The 13,272-nt window shown below is 45.9% G+C and overlaps 1 protein-coding gene across 1 annotated transcript in view; it reads right to left on the reverse strand.

Annotated features, from left to right (window-relative positions):
• Positions 1-10,928, reverse strand: part of SLX9 (SLX9 ribosome biogenesis factor) — a 39,012-nt gene extending 28,084 nt beyond the window's left edge. The window contains exons 1-2 of the mRNA XM_058840476.1: positions 10,783-10,928; positions 9,702-9,810 (exon numbers count right to left, since the gene is read on the reverse strand). Of these exons, the coding sequence (XP_058696459.1) occupies positions 9,702-9,810; positions 10,783-10,914 (241 nt within the window). The 5' untranslated portion in view covers positions 10,915-10,928. The remainder of the gene's footprint in view (positions 1-9,701; positions 9,811-10,782) is intronic.
• Between the last annotated feature and the right edge of the window lie 2,344 nt (positions 10,929-13,272).

A 13,272-nucleotide genomic window follows, 5' to 3' on the forward strand; every position in this document is an offset into this window, starting at 1 on the left:
AGAATAGAATCAGATGATGAAAAGCAAACACTGAAACACCTCCCCTTCACCCATCCCCTTCTCAGCTCTGCTTCTTCATTCTGACTTCTTCATTCCTGGCTCCCTTGAGCAGTGCAGGGGCCAGGGAATGGCATTACAGTCAGGGAATGGCATTACAGTCACACTCTGCTGCTCCTTCCTCCTTACACTTACCCACTGGGGTCCTGGAGGCTGGAGCACCGCCTTTCCTCCTTTTCTGTCCCTGGTCTTCCTAGGGCTCTCTCACTTTTTTCCTACTCCTTCTTAATTGTATGTTTTCTCAGACACAGCACCATTGTGCCTGACAGGCTCAGCTGTGGCTCCATTGGGTGCACTTTAGCTCTTTGGACCTGGCTGTGCACAGAATGTGACAGCTCTGGCTTCTGTCCTGCTACCAAAACCCTGCACTTCCATCCCATACAGGTCAACAGGCCAGTGCCCTCTATTTTGGAGGAAGAAAATACATGAAGTTATAATAACCCCACACAAACAATATCTAGACATCTCTATGCTATTTCCATAAATAAAAACCCACTCAGGTACAGACACTAAAACAACAAGCACTCATGCAGCTGCAGAGGAGCACATCTAAGCACAGCAGCCCTACCCAAGCCCAGCCCTCACTAATTACTGGCATGAATCAAAAGCAATAGCCAGAGGCTCTGCTGAGCAAAATACACAAGTGTCATTGAACAAAGCAATTTAAAATTGTGATTTCTAACAACAGAATTCCCGCAGTGTGGAAGAGCCTTCCCATGTCTCCCTGTCGTCAGGCACACCAGGTTATTTCAACTCAAACCACATTGTGAAATAACTGCTGCGTGTATAGACACAGCCTGTACCCACGGCAGCTGGAAATGTCCTTTCCATGCTAAAGAAGCCCATTCCTGTTACATAAGAACACTCAGTGACCTGAATTTACAAATAACCTTGGAGAGGAAAATAGACATAAGGAAAAACAAAGTTAAAAAGCCATGGAGCTAGGAAATGCAATGGGAATCAGCCCAGGGCATGCACGTGCACAGCCACACCACGCACAAACATCCACGAGCATTCATAGAAGCCAAAATTCTTTAAGATCTTTTGATTTGCTGTGTGTTCTCCAAGCAATCAAGAACACAGCACAAGTGGGTCAGGAAACAAGTTTGTGTGCCCCATTTTCACTCCAATTTCCTGCCTGGGACTCTCTAAAACACCACATTTCACTGGAGTTGGTTATCACTATCACTACATATCTTCCAACTCACAGTCCCTTCTTGTTTGAAGAACTGCTTGGATAGCCTAATTTTCTGCAGCAGGATTTTCTCCAGAATGTTCTGTGGTTTGCCTTACAGGACATTTGCAACACTGCTTGTTCAGTCTACATCTGTCCAAATTATCATTTCAAACAACCTAGAATATTCCAGTAACCACTGCATTTAATCCTTGCATAGCTGTGTTTCCCACATTTAGCTCAGACAATGTACATTGAGATTTACTGTGTTAAAAGCTTCATTTAAAAAACCCAAATAAACAACAAAAACTCCTTTCTACACGCCACCTGATTAAAAACCTAAGCCCAAATTAGATGTTATTACCAGTTATGCCACATATGAACATCAGTAGTGCCACTCTGAAATGCTGAAGGGGATAAACAGATCTTCAACTGACACATGCATTTCCACCCAAGCATAAAGAAAACCTTGGTCCATAAATTGCTCACAAAGACCAGAAATAAAGGATAACTTGCACAGAATAGAATAACACTATAGATCCCACTGGGTCTGAATGACAGACATGAACTTTTGAGATCTCCCTGTAACACAGCCTGTAATTCAGTAAGACCCACATCAGCAGGGCAGAGATTTATCTCTTAGTAAATCAGAAATGTGATTTATATAGCATAGAAGTTTGTTTAAAAAAACCAAACCAAAACAAGCAAAATAATGTTTTTCATGGAGGCATTTCCCAGAGGGGATAGCAGGAGAATACTCACTTATTCCTCCACCTAAGAAATTTATCAAGACAAGTCAGAAGGGGCAACCCAGAAGAGGGAAACCTCTCATACCATCCACCCTTAACCAGCCTCCACCGATTTTCTAAACAGAGTGTCTATTAAACTCCCAGGACACGTATTTCAGAGAGACATTTGACAGTTTGACACACCAGACTGCTGGTGACAAGAAAATGGCTCTGACTTCCAGAGCTATCAATGTCCCCTTTCCACTAGTGCTTCCTCACCCCTCTTCAGGTTTGGTCTCTCAATTCCTGCAGTGTTGAGCCATCCCTCTTACAGCCCATGAGAGGTTTGCATTACTGGAACTTGTGCTGGGAGGCCCTTTTGGCACCAGTGCAGAGCCATTCTACCTCTCTCTTTGTAGAATTTATAATTTTAAAACTTAATTATGTTAAAGCTTTAACATTAGTGCAGCAAAGACTTTCAGTCTTTGACTGAAATCAAATCAAAGGATTTGATTTGATTCAAATGAATCAATGAAAAAATGAAATCAAAGGATTTCAGTTCATAACCCTCTTTTGTAACACCACAGCTTCAGTACTCTCCTAAGCAGTGCTGATCTATTTTTGTGTAAGGATGTCCAACCATTTTAAAATCATTTCACAGGAGAATACTAGGCTAGATCAGTATCTTTTTAGAACTCCAGGAATCATGATCACACAGAGCAAAACATGGCATGACAACTGCCGTGCCCCACCACTCCTGGCCAGGAAGGCAAGGGGTTACCCTGGCCTCAAATTCAGCAAACCCTTCTGTGGCACAAGGCACTGATATGTTTGACCTAAAAAGCTCAGGTTTGAGCACACAACTTTTACAAAATCTGGAAGAAGGCTATGCAAAAGCACAGAGCAGCACCTCAGGAGCTTCTCCAACGAAGTCTCCAATCCCTCACTGAGCCATATCCTCCTCTCCATCCACTCAGCAGCACAGAAAGGCTGCTCCAGGGCAGGTACCTTCCACTAGTGCTACTGGTGAACATTACACAGCAGGCACAGCCAAGGAACCAACCAAAATAGGAAACTAGAGCGATCTGACACATCCTTCAAACTCCTAGGACTCATTTCAAGCTCTTCCCACTGACAGCCTCCTCCCCTGGAGTAGGCTGCAAAACATTTTGGAAGCTTTGGGCTCTCTGGAAAATGTTTGTGTTTGTGTCGTGCTCAACCATGAGCTAATTGGAGTCTTTTGGTTTTCTAATGTTAATTTTAAGAGCAGAGACTTAGCCACAGCTAGAGGGAGGGAAAGAAAACAAAAAAGTTAATTAGTTCCATAAATATTAACACAAGTGATTCCTGTGATCTGGCAGAAGGCACTCACAACATGGAAACGCTCTATTTGCAGAAGGGAAGTAAAAGCACCAAAAACAGCGCGAGCTTCAGACGCTTATTTACAGTTTCTCAATTAATTGCATTTACTTTAATTAAAGTGGAGCTTCCCACAGCTATTCTCACAGCCAGCACCACACTGCACAAATTGTTAAAGCAACATTAAGCAGCATGGATTTTGAACCTTTTTTTTTTTTAGTTATTATTTAAGGCACCAATGTCTTGAGCTTTCAGTAGGATCCCCACTCCACAGTTGCCCAGAGGCCACAGCAGGTCTCCATTCTCCATTTCAACCAATCCCCACAGCTGTTCACCACTGCTACAGAACTTGGTCAATCTGACTCCTGAAGTAAGATCCCACTGGACCAAAGGAACAGAAAAACTCTCAAGCTTTGAGGCAAGTTGTTGGGAACTACAGAATCTATTTGAGGTGTCCAGTGGGCTGAGGTCGTCTGACCTCACTGGAAAGGCTTTCCAGATGACAAACCGCTATCTCAGCTCCTCTCAAACACAGTGCCGTTTTCTAATAGCCTGTTACAAAACTCTCAGACATCAAATATGCCCTTAGAAGGTGATCTGGCATTGTCAAGATAAAAGCAGGTCCTAATGATGCAGTCAAAAAAACCAAGTAAATTTCAGCCAAACAGCAAAGAAGAAGGAATGTACAGCAATTTGCTACCTAAAGCAATTTACCCAGATAAGGTAAACTGCCATCTGTCACTTTATCAAGCTACCAGAGTGGCCAGCCTTGGACCTGGGGGAGAGGTAAAGACTTTAACCCCTACACAGCATTTTCCCTTCCCTGGGAACTCTCCTTTCTTGCAAATTTGGTTACTGGAGGTTTCAAACACTTTCACACACAATGTCAGAAGCCACATCAGCTTATGCAGGGAAGTTTCCCCTTTGAGCTGAGAGCTGTACACTCAGTCCTGGGACACATCCTGGACCTGTGCAGGTGACACAATGGACACAGACACATTACAGAAGGTATGGGGTGGAGGGAAAGGGGAGCTAAAGCAAGAATTCCCAGCTCAGACACCACTCAAACAGCTGCTCCTTCCAGGGCAGCGCCCACACGCCCATCAGGTACTTTCAAAGGCATTAAAATAGTTTCAGTGCTACATCACCAAGGGCATCACTGAAAGCATCAGGGACAGAGCATTTCACCACTCCCCAAATTCACACAGCCCAAAGCTTGGGCAGCTAATAACAAAGACAGATGGAGGAGGAACACCTCATCACTTGGGTCTAGCACAGCACACAGGCATTTCCCAGGGAAATTTCACGAACACGTTGGAGGTGCTGCAGCCGCTCCCTGCCATCCTCAGCATGTGGAGCAGCCTGTTTACACCCCTTCCCATCTGAGCAGTGTTACTGTGGGGAACAGCTTGAGGAAGGCGTTCTGCACAAAACAAACAAAAGACAGGCCTGACAACTGCCAGCACAGAATGATAAGCTGAAGAAAAGCAACAGCAGCAGAATTGTGAGGATCCAGCAGCTTTCTACACCAGAGATGAGAATGACCAACACAAGCAGATTTCAAAATTCCCCAAGCATGCATTAAGAAAAAGCAGCAGAGGTTTAGAACCAATATTCAGAACAGATGCATTCATTAAAACAAACAGGATTAATTTTTATTTTTTTAATCCTTCAATTGTTAAACACCCTGGTATTCCAGAAGAGTGGAAAAAAAACCAAAACATAAAATCAAAACAGAGGAAGGTGATGAGGGATGAGGACAAAAGAGGAGGAACCTTAATATTTAAAGACAATAAACACGCAGAAATCCAACCAACAGACAGGAATAAACCGTAGGACACAAAGATTGGCATCCTGTCAAGAGCTCCTGAAGAGTAATGGAGACCTGGTCACGGCTGCAATTTTTCCAGGGTGGTGTGGATCCTCTGCAGGGATAACCATGAGTCTAGACACTGCAGGAACAGCAATGCTGTCAGAGAAGAGGTCTTACAGGAACTCTAACATTCTGGTACAACATCCATAAAAAAATCCCCAAAACTGGACAGCAAATCATATTGCATAAAGCTAATGCAGGACCATAATGCAAACCAACCACAGCTTTTCTGCTTCTCTTGGAGGCTAAAAAAGAACAGAATTGGACAAGTAGGTGCAGAGCCCAAGCAGAAGCAGATAAGGTGACAGACCCAGCAGATCTGGAACTTTAGAGCAGAAGCTGAGGTGCAAACCAGAAGGGATCTGTCAGTGACTCTGCAAAAAGAGGCTTAGTAACAAAATAAACTTACAGAGAACCTCAGAAAGGAGGAAAGCAAGGCTGTACACAGCCTGCAGACCCCAGAAATTCACTGCTGTCAGTGAATTCCTGCTTAGTCTGATTTTATCATCTCCTATCTCCACATTTGTTCAGGAGCAGAAGCAAATTCCTTCTTTGTCAGATGCTCAGTAATTTCCTTCCTCTACGCCCCTGTGTGCCGCTCAGAGTGGCTCCTGTGCTGCAAGACAGTCCTGTTCTTCAGAGCACAACCTCTGCTCAGGCTCATGACCCACCTCATCCTACCAGCTTCACACCCTGGTATAGAATCAGACACACAGAGTGGCCTGGGTTGGAAGAAACCTGCAGATGGCATCTACTTAAACGCCCTCCTTCACCTGTCATTATCCCAGGTTACTCCAAGCCCCATCCAACCTGGCCTTGAACACTGCAAGGGATGGGGCAGCCACAGCTTCTCTGGGCATCCTGTGCCAGAGCCTCATCACCCTCATGGTAAAATGAGAAGTCTTTCTTTATGTCCTATCCAACCTCAGAAATCAGGATGATTTTGCATCAAGTTTTGCAAAAAATTATGAACTTGCTGCTGTTGCGCTCCTGTTTTCTCAACAACACAGCCTGTCACCGTTCCCTTCTGGAGCGGCTGAAAATGAAGCAGGAAGCTACCAATCCAGTTGTTCATATCATTCCACAATTGGTTCATCATCCACTCCAAAAAAAGAGACATTCATAGGCAACTCCTCAGCCAGAGCCAAGCTTGACTAGGCCCTTGCTTCAAGGAGCAAACACTGACGAAGGAAAGCTAAAGAAAACAACATAAAATGAGCAGCAGCAACTCCAATATGACAGGCCATTATTTCTGACTTGGTAGGAAACATTTAATTCCCACGCTACAGAGGCTCACCCAAATGAGATTTATCCACTCACTCGAGTCACAGAGGTCCCTGCATGGATTAGATTACGGCAAAGACTTTGGTTTACATTACGTCAGTGTCTAAGTAAACTATACTGACAGGAAGCAATCACTGAGCACAAAGTAACTCATGGACTGAACTCCAGCATTCTCAGGGATGGCACTGGCTTTTCTTACCTCCACACGTGTGGAAATCATCTGGAATCTGGTGTAAAGCTCAGCTAATGATTAAAGACAAAAAGCAGAGCAGGGAAAAGCAGTTGCAGCAGGTCTGCTTCTAAGCACGACACAGCTTAGAGCTACCATATTAAAATACTTTCCTTTTTAGACCACTGGCTTTTTATATCACATAACGCAAGACTCACCTACAAGGAATTCCATTTTGGTGACATTTTTCATTACAGTTCCACCCTCTCCTTCTCATGCCACAGGGATTACTGATGCCAGAACAGCCTGTGCTGGTACCTCACACTAATCACAAGCACACTGAATCAGCCTTGTATCTAAAGGAAGCAACAGACCACTACCATGAGTAGCAGATCCTTCCCCAGGGCACCCTGCCCCAACCAGATGCACCAACAATCCTCAGAAATCCCCAGAAAAAACAGACCTTTAGCTAACAAAAATCAACACCACCAGTTTGTTCCCCCACAAAAAGGGGCCTCACTCCTTTCAGCTCCAGCACACAGAAGCACTCATGTTAAATAGGATAACCCTGCTAGAGATGCTGGACTTTCCAATTTACACATTGTGTTTCCTCCTGTTCCCTCAAAACCACCACAGCCAAAAAACCAGCAAAAGCTGGTCACTTACAAATTGAGGAAAACTGTGAGGAAAAACCTGCAGAGACTGGAAACCACAGGCAACAGCCCTCAAGCCCAAGCACAGCAGTGTATTGGTTTCCTACAGGACTGCACCTCTTTGGCTCTGACACGTGAAAACAGCTGCTCCAGGTGAGGCCCTTTATCCCATGGAAGTAACCATGCTCTGCTGTTGGTTAGTTAGCCCCTGTGATGGTACACATAGCATCAAAGAGCTGCCTATACCATGGGTTTATTTACAGTGTAACAATGGTCTCCATGTTCTCATCTCCTCCTACTTCCCAACATCCAGCTGGCTTTTTTGACTATCGAGCTCCAAGCTGACATCCTCTAAAATCTAACCCAATTTCAAGATCTCCCTCAGACTACATTTTATTTGGAAGAGAGTCACAGCATAAGATCAGATCTAAACACAAAACACAGATACCGGCAATCTTGGACAATGTGAATAAATCTTGGATAATGTGAGATATACACACAGGACAAATACCTGTTTTCCCAACTGCCACACAGCAGCCTTGGCAGAAAAAAAAAAAATCTTCCCTAGCTACAAAAAGCACAGGAGATAGTAAGCCCACCTACAGTCTGCCAACTTGACCTTCTCAGAGCTTGAAAAGCAAGTGGGAGGGAAGCATGCTTTTGTCTTGTTATTAAATCTTAAAATAGCAATGTGTAGGAGAATCCTACCCTCCTGCCCTGTGCTCTAAGCTGAGGGGAAAAGGGAGGAAGAGGTAGAGGGAGGGTTAGAGTCAAGTTTGAACTTCTTGCAGAACAGGCTCTGAGCTGACCAGAGATGCCAGGAGACAAAGTACATCTCTTTTCTAACTCTACGGTGTCTGCCATTGTATGCACAGCTTAGTTACAGTTCACTGAACTAACACAAAAAACAACGAACTGATTTCCATAATGAAAAAGCCTCTACATGGCTCCAGAGTGCGACAACAAGAAAGGGCATAACAGCTTGGGAAGATGTAAAAAAATAATGAAATCACTTTTTGCCTCGTTGAATTGCAGTTTTGAGCCCCCCAAATGAACAGTTATTTTTAGCCAATCATCTGGACAGTGCGTGAGAGCACAAAGCAGTGGGGTCAGCACGGCTGGCTGCAGGAAGCCAGCCCATAGCCCAGGGAGAGGCAGCCAGGCACTGCACATCTGCATCATCAGCACTGCACGGGGACCAGCAGCACGGCTCTATTTATAACCCAGACATGTACAGCTGTAGCCTGCAATGAAAGGCTGGGACTGCAGGCTGCCAGCCCCCAACAACATGCTGTCCGATTTAATTAAAGAGATGGCAACGTGCACATGCACACATAGATGCATACATGTCCTTTTCCCAGGAGAATTACCAACAATGAGCCCAGTGTTTCAAAAGCAGTATGTTTTGCCAAGGTTTCTGTACAGAGAGCAGGCAAATGTGTCCTCACACAACCTCCTCACTTCCTCACTGTGCCCAAATGTCACTGTCGCCACTGCTCAGGCAACCACTTTCCCTTGTGTTATTGATTTGTTTATAGCCCTGGGCAGGAAAACAAAGTCACTATAGTAATTATTTACATGAAGAAAAGAAATTAATTTAATTTGCAAAGAAGATATTTGGGAGTCACATGCATCTTCTGTACCAGGACAGCTTGCTGTGCTACCAGGGTCTGCCTGGTGGTTTGTTCCTTCTGGGATTTTTTAAACATTTACATAGTTTGTGGGGGGGCTGGGATTCAGGTTTCAGATAAATTTTTTGAGACCTTGCAGACATTTAGAACTGAAAACTGCCTTCAGACACAAAGCTCTGTCTCACAGTGAGCAGCTAAAGAGAGCATTTTCTTGTTCTGGGACTGAAAATCAAAGGGCTCTGTCAGGTCCTCCCTTTTCCCCCTCTCACTTTCCATACTGCCTATGAGTCAAGATTCTCTTGCCCAGGAATACTCAAGCCACAGACCCCACAACAGCGAAGGGTGGGAGAAGACTTGCTGCAGACAGGCTGCTGTGAGCAAAGCACTGCTGGCACTCAATGAGAACCTGCTGACAAAGCACTGGGTTTCCAATAGCAGCTGCTGGGGAGGCAAAAGCATCCACAGAGCAAGCCCAGAGATCAGGTCATAGGCTGGGCTCTGCTGTGCTCTCAGCCCTGGCAGTCTCTGGCTGCATGAGAATATCCCATAGATAGCCTGAAGCTAGTCCCCCACCTGGTGATCACTAAGCACATCCATGCAGAAACCCAAACAAAAACAAACCTCTTCTAAAAGCCTTCACAGGAGCACAGGAAGCAATGTTTGCATTGTAGTTCCCTGAGCTTCCTGGGATAGCCACTAAAAGCCACTGCAAATACAGTTCTCAGTGTCTTTGCTCACAACCTAATGCAGGACGCATTCAAAATACAACAAACCTGCTCTGGAGGAAATTATGCTTCTGGAGTCCAAGTCAAGCTTCTTTACTAGGGTATCAGGGTCAATTTTCAGCCCAGAAAATACACCAGAAGATGAGAAGTCCCAGTCCTTATGCAAAAGAAACAAAGCAGGAATCAGTACATACACCACCAGGCAACACACGTTCAAAAAAATTTAAAAAATTAAACCCAGCACCATCTAGATAGGAACAGTGGTAGTGAGCAGGTGTCTCTCTTGAGCAGGTAAGGGCACATAAGGCACCTTACCGTCCTGCTCCCCGCTCCCACCTATCCCCTGGCTCTTCCACACAGAAAGAAGTTTCACAGTCTCATTTTGGACTGTTCTGTTCCCAAGAGATTCCTGCCTCACTCAAGTGTGTTCACTCCCAGGAGAGCTGCAAACAGCATCCTTAGGAAAAGACAGATTTGTTACAGGTACAGAACAATATAGATAAGCAACAAATGAGAAGATCAGGGGATTAAAGCTTTAATCAATGGACATTAAGCAGATTCAGTAACTACTAGCAACTCGCCAAATTTTCAGCATCATGCTTTAAGCATGCAATGTCTCCGTAAAATCTGCAGTACCTACTCTGGCTGGATTGGAATATATTACTTTAGCCAACAGTATCTACCATCACCAACACATAACTTCACAGTGGTATAAACCCAGCTGTATTTGGCACAGGTAGGATGTGTGACAGGTAATTCCTGCCTCCTCACAAGGAAAGCTTACGCACACAAAAAACATTTACTGGTGTTGTGTCCTTGCTGTGAGGGGGCTAGGTGGAGGCACCTGAACCGTATATTCAAAACACAGCTGGTGAAAACCAGAATATCCTAAATATTTCTGTATAAACAGGTCTTCTCCATCTGCCCCAACCTAAAACTGAAGAGCTACACTGCTCCACTCCTTCCCACGCACACCCCCGGCAGCCAGGGCAGACCCACAAGAGCTCGAGTGGGGCCGGGGGTGCTCGGGGAGCGGCCCCTTCCGCAGGGGGAAGGCGGAGAAGCCATAGCGAGGCGGCCGCTGCCAGCCCCCGCCCGCCGCCTCCCTGAGTGTCCCTGCCCCCGGTACCTTCCCGGCCGCCGCGCTCCATCCGCCCGCGGCGGGGCCGGGCCCGGGCCCGGGCCCGGGGAGCGGCGGCGGCTCCCGGGCGGGCCGGGGGGCGGCGCGGTGCAGCCGCGGGCGCCGGGCCTTGCCCACCATGGCGCTGCCGGGCGGAAAAGGCCGGGCCGGGCGGGACCTTCCGGCTGGAAATTTGCCTTCCACGGGCGGAGCCCGGGCTGCGCCGCTTCAGCCGCCCCGGCTGTGTGGTGCGGTGGCGGCTCCAATGAGTGCCTTGTGCCGCCGGGCTCTCTGCTGGGTGGCGTGCGGGTCATCGCCTTGCGACCATTGCGGCCTGCCCAGGATGGGTCCTGTGAACGGCCTGAGGGTGTTCTGCGTGCTTAGGTTAAACCCAGACACTCGGCAACAGTTTAAAGTCAAGTGTGCGCCTCTGTAAGAGCTGAGAGCCTCTTGGTAGCATTGGAAATGATAGAACTTTCCTAAACTAATTATAATTAGTTGATCAATTACTTGTAAGCAGTGCCCACTTTTTAAGTTTCTTCACAGACTCTTAATGTTACTTTGATCATTAAATCACTAAAACTTACAGTTAGTTAACCTTGACAAGCTTCAATAAGCAGAGCCAAAGTGAGTTGAAGATCAGATATCTGAGATCTTAAATTCACGGCCCTTCAAGGAGGTTGGAGTAACCAGAGGATACCAGGGGAAACAGAAGCCTAGAAAGTTGGAGATTCCCTGTCTGAGAAATAGATAGAGGACTAGGAATAGAAAGAGGACTAAAGAATGTGGGCTAAATTAGCATGTAGGGCAAGAAATCAATAAGCAATACAGGATAGAATACTAATTAAGATAATTATATAATTTACATCAATTAATATATATATATAAAAAAATAAGCAATGTATAAATAAGTGAAAAAAGCTTGTGCTGGGGTCAGTGTGGAGCTGAAATGTTTAGCCACACACACCCTTTGTCCTGGCCAGGAATAAAGCCTTACTCACTGACACTGAAAAGACAGTTTTAGAGAGACAGCTTTATTTATCCCAGCGATTTTGGAGGTTTCTTGGTAACAGTAGCACTAGCTAGCGACCAGGCTGCCACGTAGGACAAAAACAACTTTAAAAATTACTGCCAGGAATTATTTCTACAGTTAAAAGAGTAGAAAATACCCAGCAAGCCCCCAGGGAGGGCAAACACCTGCCAGATTGCACTCATGGGCCCAGGTGGATACTGCAACAAAGCAACACAAGCCTCGGCTGCACCTTTCCACACACAGGAGGGGGTGAAATGCAAAGCTGCTTCTTCTTGCTCTAAGATGAATAAAAAGCTCCAAGCCTGGAGCCACAGTATGTTTGATCTTAACAAGCCCTGAGAGATGCTCCCTGGTTAATACATCTTTGTTTTCCATATCCTCTGCCCTCCCCGTTTCGCTCCAGGCTGTGTTTACCAGGGTCTGATATTGGGCCGTAGAAGGGCACAGCTGTAAGTACACTCCTTGTGGGTACCATGGAAATGCAGAGAGAGGCTTCTGGGAAGGTTCTTGGAAAGATCACAGAATCATGGAATATGCTGAGCTGGAAGGAACCCATCAGAATCATTGACTCCAGCTCCTGGCCCTGCACAGGACATCCCAAAAATCTCAGCTCACAGTGGTGGCCAAACAAGGAGCTCTTGCAGCCTTGGGACTGTGACCATTCCCTGGGCAGCCTGTCCAGTGCTCCACCACCCTCTGGGGGAAGAACCTTGGAAGATCCAACCTAAATCTCCTCTGATGCAGGTCCCTGTCATTTCCTCAAGTCCTGTCACTGGTCACGAGAGGGAAGAGATCAGTGTCTGGCCCTCTGCTTCCCCTTGAGAGGATGTTGAAAACATGGAATCACATAATGGTTTGGGTTGAAAGGAACCTTAAAGATTATCTTGTCCCACTCCCTTGCCTCTAGATCAGGTTGCTTCAAGCCTATTCCTGCCTGACATGGAACACTTGCAGAGATGAGGGGCATCCACAAGATTTAATGTTCAACAGGGATAGAAAATAACAACAGGAAAATTTCCCTTACCCTGCTGTAGGCTGGGTGAACATAATTTAGGAGCAAAGGCCCAAAATTACAACTCTGATCATCAAAGTCAATGACTTTGTAAAAAAACCCACTCTGACAGTGTCCCAGGTGGATGCCCAGCTCCCCACCCCAGCTTCTCAAGTGCATCCTACATAAACCACAGCAGTCCTGCAATTAGTGGGGCGGGGGGGAAACACAATCCACGCTAGTATAAATAAAAAGATGAACCAATAAAATAAAGGCAGTTATAATAGGAAAGGGAATATTTAGCAGCTTAAAATGCTTACAAAACAGGCTGGGGAGCATGTGTGCTGTGACCAAGCATATTCCAATGGTTGGGCAAGCTTCACCTGCAGCGCTGAAGGCCAAAGCTGCAGTAGAGGCTGAGGAGCAGCTGGAAGGGACTGAGATATGCCAGCAAGTTTCAGCTTTGGCTGCAAAG

The sequence above is a fragment of the Poecile atricapillus genome, chromosome 5, assembly GCF_030490865.1.
Source record: "Poecile atricapillus isolate bPoeAtr1 chromosome 5, bPoeAtr1.hap1, whole genome shotgun sequence".
NCBI classification, from domain to species: Eukaryota; Metazoa; Chordata; class Aves; order Passeriformes; family Paridae; genus Poecile; species Poecile atricapillus.